This window comes from Geospiza fortis, unplaced genomic scaffold (assembly GCF_000277835.1).
Source record: "Geospiza fortis unplaced genomic scaffold, GeoFor_1.0 scaffold188, whole genome shotgun sequence".
Classification (NCBI taxonomy): domain Eukaryota; kingdom Metazoa; phylum Chordata; class Aves; order Passeriformes; family Thraupidae; genus Geospiza; species Geospiza fortis.
The window spans coordinates 3,293,774-3,304,624 of NW_005054337.1; the positions used below are offsets into that span (position 1 = coordinate 3,293,774).

At 53.3% G+C, this 10,851-nt stretch overlaps 1 protein-coding gene across 2 annotated transcripts in view; it reads right to left on the reverse strand.

Annotated features, from left to right (window-relative positions):
* CDH22 (cadherin 22) overlaps window positions 1–10,851 on the reverse strand; it is a 70,895-nt gene that overhangs the window by 13,373 nt on the left and 46,671 nt on the right. For both annotated transcript variants that reach the window (XM_005422316.3, XM_031058009.1), the window contains one exon: window positions 5,395–5,531. In XM_005422316.3, coding sequence (XP_005422373.2) covers window positions 5,395–5,531 — 137 coding nt within the window. The remainder of the gene's footprint in view (window positions 1–5,394; window positions 5,532–10,851) is intronic.

A 10,851-nucleotide genomic window follows, 5' to 3' on the forward strand; every position in this document is an offset into this window, starting at 1 on the left:
GAGGAGAGGAGAGGAGAGGAGAGGAGAGGAGAGGAGAGGAGAGGAGGAAAAAAGGAAGAAGAATCCAGGACCCCAGCTCTTCCCCTTCCTAACTGTAACCCAGAGGAGGAGCTGCTCCCTTAGTGCCCCACAGTGTGGGAGGCAGCTGTGAGCAGGAGCCCATCCCAGCACTGCCGAACCCAGGAGCTGTTGGGATGGTGCGTGCCAGCTCTGGACATCCAGGTGATCCTGAGCAAAGCAGCTTCTCTTCGAGTCCACCTCCCCCAGCCCCTGAGGAGGGATGTGAGCAGCGTGTTCAGAGCCAGGCAGAGGCACAGGGCCGTGCTCGGCAGCGGGGTCACATCCCTGCCTGGGCACAGAGCTGGGACCTGCACCCTCCCCTCTGCAGCCAGGGCTCACGTCCTGCTTCCCTGGGCACAGCTCTGAGACAGTGACCTTTCCAAATGCACCCTGTCATACAGAAACTCTCCTTCTGCCCTTCCAAAACTGCTGAAGCCTGAGGCTCCTGCTCACTCCTGGCTCAGTGACGGGGTCAGAATTTGACGTGTCAGGAACATCGAGGTTAGAAAGGCAACTGCTGCACTCTTGTCTACCTTTCCAGTGAGGCACACATCAGCTTCTTTTTATTTTGGCTGCACAATGTATATTTGAAGGTTTCTCAATGCTTTATCAACTTCCCACATCCTTTGAGCCAGTACCTGGATTTACAGGTGGAAAAAATGAAAAATGGTTGGATGTATTTGAAAGAAGTTATCTTCAAAACATCTGAAATAAGTTTTTTGTAACAGTGGCATAAACTGATATTACGATGGTCAGAAGTGTGACTGAGATTGTTGGAGCTCATCTGTGATGAAAGGCACAAAGCACACAACTAACACAGGACTCACATCTGTGAGGTCAGAAACTCTGGCAGTGCTGTGAGCACGCACCCAAAACGCCCCAGCACAGGGACAAAGGCTCAGCAGGCAGGTCCCAGCGCCAGAAAGAGAAGCAGAGAGGGTGGATGAGGCTGTGGTGTGGGTGCTGCAGGCACCTGCCCTCACAGGGCTCACCTGGCCCGTGACTGAGGCGAGGGCAGCACGTGCTGGCTGAGGGCAACCGGAAGGGAAAAGAACCATCTTCCATTGCAGCCTCTCTCCTCGGTATTCCAGCTCAGCTGACTGACATGCAAATTAGTTTAATTATTTCTTCTTCTAAAATAAATTATATTTTGCAGTGGCTGCAATATGTTGTGTCAGGCAAAATTACATTCAATATTTTTAAACTAATTGATGTCAGCCTTGAGAAAACCTGATTGACAGCAGAGAGAAAACTAGGCTGCTACCTAAACGCTTCCCTAAATTAAAATTAAACATGCCGTTTTTCTGCATTTCCTTCAGGAGCTGGAATGCTATTAATCTGAAAAGACTGAGGAAAGAGACAGGGAAAATACACAGAACAAGAGGGAGATGCTGGAAGCACAGCCGTGCAGTATGGGAGCTCCAGGCTGGTGACTGGCAGCTGCCTTTGCCAACATGGGAGGAATTATTTCAGAGCCACTGGAGCTGCTGTGCGTGGGGGACAGAGCTCTGCCCAGTGCTTCCACACTGCTGCATCTGTGCCTGCCTCAGCACAGCCACCAGCGTGGCTCAGGGCTCAGCCAGACACCCTGCCCAGGTGCCACGTAGCAGAACAGGCAGCACTGGGACAGGGCTGGCAGGGATGGGACAGGCAGTGCCAGGATTCTGGAGCATGAGACGGTCACAGTCCTGCTGCACAGCAACCCTCAGGCCAAGAGTTAAATGCTTCAGGGGAATCTTCATCCACATCCCAGAGTATTTCCTTGTTTAATTAATCACGTAAGTAAGTAATCTCAACAGGACAATATTCTCCTCTTCAATATTCAGATGCAAAACACCAACTTGGCCTCTCCCTGAGCTGCAGACAGCTGAGTGCTCACAGGACTGACACCGAGCAGCTCTGGGCAATGCTGTAGCTCTGCAGCAGCTCCCAGGGAGGGGAAGGGATTGACAGCGCTTGGTCACCCCTGCTGTGGCAGGAGAGGAGGGGACTTGTGGCTTCTGCTGTGCCAGGATCCAGCCCTTACTCCTCCAGACCCTCACACAATCTCACAATAAAACACTTTGCATTTTTACACCCAAACATCTCCTGTGGAGCTCCAAATCCAGCAAATGCCATTTACCCTCCTCCCCACACACACCCCAAAGTGCTCAGCAGCTTCTCTGGGTCTGAGGAGGGCCCAGGGGACCGTGGGCTGCCACATGCAGCTGCAGAACCTGGAGCAGCCCAGCTCAGGGACACTGCTGGGCGCAGCATCCAATCTGCTCTTCTGTGTGGAGACCAAATTGGTATAATACTGAATTCAAAATTTTTACATTAGTAGGGAAGTCAGAGGAGGCAGGAGTGGAATTTATTTCCTCACTATCTCAGCAAATTGGGAGAAGAAAATGCAGAGCAGAAGACTGGGATGTGCCACTCTGCTCTCTAGCCCTGATGCCACGGCGCTGGGGCACAGGGTGGGTTTGTAGCTGTTGTGCAGCTCCTGCCTGCAAACCAGAGTGCTGCTGCCAAGGACAGAGCAGGGACATGCCAGGGGTGTGACTTGTCTGACAGGTGGCTGTATCAGAGGCTGGAGCTGAAAACGTGGTCCCCAGCTGAGGGGAAGCAAAGTGGAAGCAGCAGTTAAGCCAAGTAACATAAATGGCTCTCACCTCTCCTGAGTCCTGCCCAAACTCAGCAGCATGAGAGTCATTAAATTGCATCCAAACACAATGCTCTGATTAAAGCCAGTCTCCAGCAGGAAGATTTATCATCTCAATTACCAGCAGTGGACACAGCAGTCAAGGCCTCATCATTTTACATGAGCAAAGAGGAAAACAGGAAGAGAATCACTAATATTAGCCCAAGGAAGGTAAACAGCTTGCGAGGGAGATGAAGATTTATCTGTGGAAACGCTTGGCCTGGTCCCAGGCCAGATTAGCTGAACAGCCCCCATGCTTCCTGCTGGCTGCCATGCTGCAGGCCAAGCACTCTGCTGGTCCTGGGCAGCTCCTGCTGGGGGACAGAGCTGCCCTTGCTCCTCCTGCACCACTGGGGAGCCCAGAGAGCTCATGGGCACAGCTGGGCACCTTCTGCAGCCTTTCTTACTGCTTCCAGGGCAAATACACCCTGATATGCACAGGTGGGAAATAACCTGGACACGGGCTCTGCTGCAGCAGCAGCAGTGGGTGCCAGGCAGGGCTCTCCAGGGAGGGGGCACAGCTCCTGTTTGGAGCTGCTGAGCCCCACAGGCTGTCTGTGGGAACAAGGGTTGCCAGTGGGGCTGGGCAGTGGCACAGAGTGGTGCTAGGCAGAGACACACAGTGGGGCTGGTTGTCCTTCAGCCTGCAGTGGGGTCAAACAGCCCTGACAGCAGACCAGGAGGCCACAGGGATGCAATAATCTTGTTGCAATACACTCCAGGCCATGTGATTGGTGCCATGGGAATCAAGTGGGTCCTGGCACCTTGGGAATTCAGTGGGTGCAGTTTCCCACCAGCCCCAACGAGCTGAGGCACAATGCTGAGCAGCAGGACTCCCACTGGGTTTGTCCCATTCCTCCTGCCAAGTTTACATCTCACTGAGGAAAGAGACTAAGTGATCACTTGCCTCTGATGGAGTTGGTGATGTCCAACCCTGTGGCATCCAGCTGCACCCCACAAGCCCATGGTGAGCACCACAGACACCTGTGTGCCAGGAACTGCACTGCTGGGTGTGCAGCTGCCAGCCCCCAGCTGCTCTGCATTCCCCACTCCCACTCCAGGGCTGATCCCACTGCACCAGGCACATCCTGACAGCTGCTGCACAGCCCTGCTCCCAAACCCCTCCATCACTCACAAGGCTGTACCTTTACAACTGCCCTTTCCACCAGAGGATCCAGACATAAATTGTACTTTAAATTCAATATCAGTCATTAATATTTCATGATTACAAAACGTTAAGGATAATGTCACTGGGAAGAATGTCTGGGCAGCTAAAATGGATGAGTCAGAGCTCACCATGGGAGAAGTCAGAGCACTGAAGAGTCTCCCTGGCTTTTGAAGCAATCCAGCCTGACAGGCTTCCCTGCCAGAGGGGAGCTGCAGCATTTACTGACTTGTTCTGAAATCCTAGCCACAGCGTGTAAATATTGTCCTTCTGATTCTTGTCACCTCACGTTTGCTCTGGATGCTGAGTTGTGCTGCAGTGCTGCCATCCCCCCTCCCTGCAGAGCCTCCCCATGGAGCCCCCAGCACAGGTCACAGCTGGACTGCCCTCCCTGGGACGTGACCAGGCAGGGCTCACAGCAGTGCCACAGCCAGGGAGTGCAGGGGTCACTCCCATCACCCAGCACAGAGCACTGGCACAGGGAGGAACTGGGATGCACCACAGAGCCACAGATACCCCTTCTGGGCACTGGGCCCTTCCTCTCCCAGGGCTACAGGGCCTGTGCCCTCACCAGGCCAGAGTGGGTGGCAGGATGTGACCTCTGGGACCCAAGTCAGGCCTTCACCTGGCTCCCTGAACATGAACAGCAGCTTCAACACTCAAGAATGAGCAGACACTCAGAGCAAAGCCTGGAGATGGCTCCTGCCCACAGGCAGACAGGCCTTGGCACATGTCAGCAGGGGTAAGGAGGTGCCCTGCAGCCCCAGCAGCTCCCTGGTACCCACTGCAGGGCAGAGGCAGAGCACAGCAGGGCCCAGGCTACCCTGGTGACTTGCGCCTCCAAAATATGGAAAACTCTGAAGAATAAGGCAATGCCTTTCTGTTTCCCAGCATGGTGCCTGGAACATTCTGCTCCCACAGTCCCTTCCCACTGCTGCACCCCAGGATCTCCCATCCATTCCTTCTGTGCCAAGCCTGCACCACCCCAGGCACCCAGGAGGCATCCAGAGCTCCACACCCAGGTGCAGGTACAGTCTGTGAATCCCAACACTGAGAGCTCTGGCAGAAGCAAGTGCTGACAGTCCTGCAGTGCCACAGGGCTCCAGCTGAGGGGACATCCACTCCACCAGGGCACAGGACTGACGTGGGGGAGGCAGTGATGTGAGCACAGCCCCCCGGGAGCCCCCGGTGCTGCTCAGCAGGTGTGAGCGCAGGCAGCAAGCTGTGCAGGGATGACTGGCAGAGATGGCGCAGAGATAACACAAATTTGATTAGTGTTCATCAAATATACTATTCGACCATGCTCCCTTATTAATGCTCAGCTCAGGAAGAGTATTTTTAGGTTGTCTAGGGAGATGTCAGACTCAGTGCTGCTGCATTTATTTTTCTTTTTTACTTCGGTGTTGATTAACACTCGCGTCTTGGCCACCCCTGCAATGACAGCACCCAGATTCCTCCTCCTGCCCCACAGAGCTTTCCTGCATCTCACCTGCCTGCCTGGCCAGGACAGTGATGTTGTGCCACCCTGCTGTCTCCCGGTCCAGGACCTTTCCTGTCACAATTGCCCCCGTTTTGGCATCGATGTCGAAGATCCTCTCGGCGTCCGTGCTGCGGTCAATGGCGTACCTGCGACCAGGCAGAAGGGGAAACCATGAGCAGCTGGAGGTGCTCACCCTTAGCAGCAGCCCCAGGGCACTGGAATCCAGCACCACAGGCCCTGTGGCACAGCTCTCCTTGTCCTGGGCTGCAGCATGGTACAGGAAGGCCACATTTCTACCAGGCTGCAAGCCCAGAGCCTTCCACTAAAATTAAAGTGTGGCTTTTGGTGCATAAAGTGGAGCTGTGCACAGACTTTGGACAAAGGGAAAAACCTGCTCTGATGGCAACCTTGTGCTTTGGATAGACAGAGCAATACACAAACTGTGGGCTGTAACTTCACCTGTCACTCTGGGAAGCTTCAGCGCTGTAGGTTCAGGAAAAGCATGAACCAAAGTGAAGCATGAGCCAAACTGAAGGTGGGCACCCCTGCTCGAGGAGCCCATCCCACCTGCTACCCCTCTGTGCTGCTCCTGCCACTGCATCCTCAGGTGAGACACACAGAGGGCAGGGCACAGGAGGCTGTAAGCCACAGCTGCAGCTACAGTGGCACAAAGCACAGGGTCTGGACTGACCATGTGTAGCTGGGGCAGCAATCCTGGCAGCAGAGCGGTGGGCAGCAGCCAGCATCCCCCCATCAACACAGCACATCACGCCAGCAGCCCCAAGATTTGCCCTATTTCAGGCTTCCTGTCCCACAAGGAACAGGCTGATGAGCTCCTCCAGCTCTGGCTGTGTCCAGCTGCTCAGCAGAGACCCATCACAGGCATCACTCTGCTCATTCTGCTGCTTCAGTGCTGCCCCAAACAGCCCCTCCTGAGCGTGGAACCCACGTACTCCCTGGGCCACCCCCAGAGAGCACAACTCCCACTTCTCCCCAAGGACAGCCCCACAGCCCACGAGGGGTCAGACACCAGGTTTGGCCCTGAGCCTTCACCAGGACACCACAAATCCATGTCCCAGGGTCTGCCCTGCACTTCCAGCCATTACACATGGAATGGAGCAAGCCAAGAGTAAACCAGGGCACAATGAGGTGTGAGCTCCTGAAGGAAAGGGCTGGAAGGGAAGTCTGATCCAGCTGAGGCTGTTGAGCACAGCCATAGCACAAATAACACAAACCACCACTGCAATCAGAATTAGAAATCCAGAAGGCCTGCAAATCACAAACAATACAGCATAATGTTATTGTGTACAGCATCTTTCACACACACTGAATCCCAGAGTGCTTCACAGAATTAAATAATACAAGACAGCAAAGAGTACAAAGGATGAATTACCAAAAGCAGGGCTGTGAATAAATTAAAGCCTTCAGTCACATGTCCAACCACAGAAGGAAGATAAATGTGGGGACAAAGCAAACTGGAAAGCTGGTGAGGTAGGACTGAGAGGCCACACTGGACAGGAGCAGAGCAGCACAGGCTCCAGGCTAGCAGCAGGTTCAGGACAGAGGAAGTGCTCCATGTGCTGCTGAGCAGTTTTCCAGCAGTTTTCTGAGCTGATGTTCCTTTCCACAGCCAAGGAACATCAGCTCACCTTCTTCATGACCAGAGATGGCCCCGTGCTGTTCTGCCCCATGCCCTGGGATGGGACCAGCTGCAGATGGGAGTGCCTCTGGCAGAGCCCCTGCCCATCCACACAGCTCCAGCTCTGATGGAGGCACACAAAAAGGCATTCCTACAGTTTAACATGTTATACAGTACCAGATTACATTTCCCAGCTCTCTCCCTTTCAGACAGATGGGGAGATGAGAGAGTAAATACAACAGCACTTGCTTGTAGCCAAATAAAAACATTCAAAAGTCACTATCTAAATTCACTTGCAACCAGCCACCATCTAGTACTTATGCAGCTGAATTCCTCCTACCCCCTTACATCTAAAGGTGATGGACATCTCTCACACAAAGCCAGGTACAAGCTCATGTATCTCAAAACCAGCTACCAGGAACTGCCTGCATTTTCTGCCCCAACTCCCAGCTGGCAGCAGAGCTTTTACAGGCACACAGCCAACTCCAAAAGGGACAGTGACACTGTCTTGGCATGTACTGCAGCCTCTCATCCACTCTCTGTTCACTCACTGCAAAGGAAAAGGAGAGGTATGGCCACTTTGAATTGTACAAATCAGTCCAATGTTCTGCTAGAAAGAGGAGCAGAAACTGGGATGACAACACCTGATACCTTTCCAATAGCATAACTGCTTCTACATAACTGCTTCCATTGTTCTCCCACAGCCCCTGATCTCAAACACGTCCTGCCTCCCACTCCAGTTTTTCATGCTGTTAAGTTCAAGATGGTAGTTCACCCTCCCCATGGCTTCCCTGCCTCTCAGAGAAGCACATGCCTGTTTTGATCACACTTCTGTCATAAACAGAGACATCTGCAAAAAAAAAATCCACACAGAAAACCCCAGTTAGTGGTGGGAGACACCCCCAAGCCTGGACACATCTGACAGGGCTGCCTGCCCAGCCAGAGGGCAGGAGGATGGCAGGGAGTGTTCAGGGTAATGCCACTGGATCCTGTTCTTACGCTTCTCATAGCTTTGCTGCTGAGGATGTCCTGTCCCTTCTGAATGGTCTGTTGGGGACATGCTGCCTGTACCCCATGGCCAGGCACAAACCAAACCACAACTCTGATCCCTTTGGCACCACTGCCACAGAGAAATGTCACCTTCTCAGCATGCCCCAGGGAAGGAGACAGAGCCCAGCACACTGCCTTGGCAGGACTGACTCTGCTGCCACTCACTGTGACTGTGGAGGTGGCCAGTCCAGCTGGGTCTGCAGCTCCCACAGGCCATGGATGCTCTGCTCTGGAGTGGGAGCTGGGGACTGGGAGGGTGGCACAGGGATGTCCATCAAGCCCTGCAAGCCACAGCCATAAGCTGCTCAGAGCTGCAGATCTCACAGCAGAGCTCACCTTCCAACAGCTTCCACCTCATCCCATGCTGGAGTGAGCAGGGCTTTGCTGGGCTCACTCACATCACTTGTGCAACACAACCTGCACCAACAGCCTCTCCTCCAGCTTCATATTCACCCTTCCCACTGCAGTCCAACAGTGTTTCTCACCTGGGAAGAGGCAGCATTTAATCCCTCCTCCTCCAGGTACTCAGAGACAGGACCTGTGCTCATGTCTCCTGCAGCTGGCTGGTGCTCTGGAACTGCAGTCCCCAGCTCTGATTGGGATGCAGACCTTGTACTCCACTTCCCTCTCCTCCTGCTGGCACTGCCTGTTGGTCTGGATGCTAGAAGTGACTGTTTAATTTCGACAGCTTTCCCCATGCTCATCTTTCCCATGAATGCATTTCTCAAGCAGTTTGTTTCACTTTTCCCCTGAACACAACAAGAAGCACATTTTATGCCATGTGTTTTGTTAATAGGGAGCTTTTCAAACACCGTATGAAAAGCTTTTTGTTGTGTTTGTTTTTTCCTCCTCTCCCTTTTGTATTGAAGCAGGTTGTAGTTCTTGCTGTGCTGTTGGAGTCTATAAAATGCCCATGTCCAACACGTGTCTCCAGATTTTGTGAATGCCAAACAAGAATATCTCTGAGAACCTTAAATCCCAAGCAACATCTTCCCAGTGCTGATAAAGCCTGGAATGCACACAATCAGAGCACAGGCTCCCACTGCAGAGAGAGAAACAAAAGGCTCCCATACAAACAGCCTCACACACACAGACAGTCTATCACTGTATTACTTCATACAATGGCTCAGCTGAGAAAAACTGCACTATGCCCAGAAAACACACAGCTAAAGCCAAAAAGCCAACTGGAAACTATTTTTTTTTCTGAAAAGAAACGGTTCCAGCCTTTGATAGGGAAAAAACCCAAGGATGGAATAAAATAAAAAGAATTGGTCCTTTAGGAGGGCATTGCCCACACTGGTACCACAGAAGGTTTTGTGCCCCACAGAGGGTTCATAGAGCTGCTTGGCCATGCTGAGCTCAGCACAGCTCCCTGCTCAGGCACTGGTGTCACTGGGAGGGTGTCCTGTTCTGAGAGATGGGCTGATCTCCAGGGGCCTCCTCACAGCCAAGGCAAGCAGCTGCCAGGGGCTCTGCAGGCAGCAGAGTGAGCTCTGTGCAGCTGGAGGGAGGCAGTGAGGAGGTGCCTCAGGGACGCCCCTTCAATCCTCACATCTTTGTAGCAGGTCACTGAGACCCAGCGCAGCTTGTGGGAAGGGATTTGTTCTCAAACCAAGTCGCTGCATCCTGTGGATCACCAGGAAGGCAGGGGAACATCAGGCTGGAATGTGCCTCTAGCAGTTGCTTTGGGCAGTGCAGCAGGGTTGCACAGCCTTGTTCCTGCTGGCCTGAGGCTGAAAACAAAAAGCCAAGGGCACCTCCCTTCCCGTTTGGCTAAAAATACCTCCTAAACCTCGTTACTGGCAGCCTGGTGTCAGCAGGACCTGGAAATCCTGACGGAGCTGATTTCTGCTCTGCTGTGTCTGGCAATCCTTGTTCTTTCCTGCCTCAAGGGGAGAGTGCATCTCGATGTGACAGAAGTGGTGGCTGTCCCCTGTTCACAGGCAGAGCCAACACACAGACCCGAGTCCGGAGAGCAGCCCCTGCAGGAGCACAGCCCTGCCTCTGCTCCCAGATGGAGCAGGAGGCAGATGAGGAGCAGGAAGTTAAAGGGATCCACTGAACTGCAGCATCTTCAAAGGGCTCATGCCAACTTCAAGGCACTGAGGATCAAACGCTGGTCATGCCGTCAGGACCAGGTGCTCTCTAATGTATCAGAGGTGAGGTACAAGTGCTGGCTTCTTGTGACTGAACTTCTGAGCAGCACACTTGAAACGAGAGGGGACTTAGTGCCTCTCCTGCTGACGGGTTAGTGTCACATCCTGGTGCTGCAGGGTGCTGCCATTAATGTCTGTGCACTGCTTTGAAGCTGTTAACAGCTGCCTACGCAGCAAAGTATTTTATTAAATTACCTGGCTAGCCAGAGGACAGGGAAGCAGGAGAGATCCAACTCTACCTTCCTCTTGCATTGGTGCTGCATCAGCACGACCAACAGCAACCTGCAGCTCCGCTTGGTACGTGTTAAATGTCTGTGAAGGCTCACCCTGCTGCACTGCCACTGCTCATGACAGCAGGGACTGCAGCACCAGGGAGTGAAGGGATGGACCAAGTCCCACAGGGCAGCATGGGGGACACAGGATGAGCTACCTGCCTGCGGATAGCTGGGGGCAGGACATGAATTTGAATGCATCAGCCTGACAAGGGAAAACACATGGCAATTCCCAAGCTGCAGCAGATGCCTGGGAGTCCTGTTGGCTGGGTCCTTGTGTCTGAGCACGAGGCAGTGCCTTGCCAGCACTGAGCTCACTGCAGGAGAGACTCCCAAAGCAAAGTTTGGG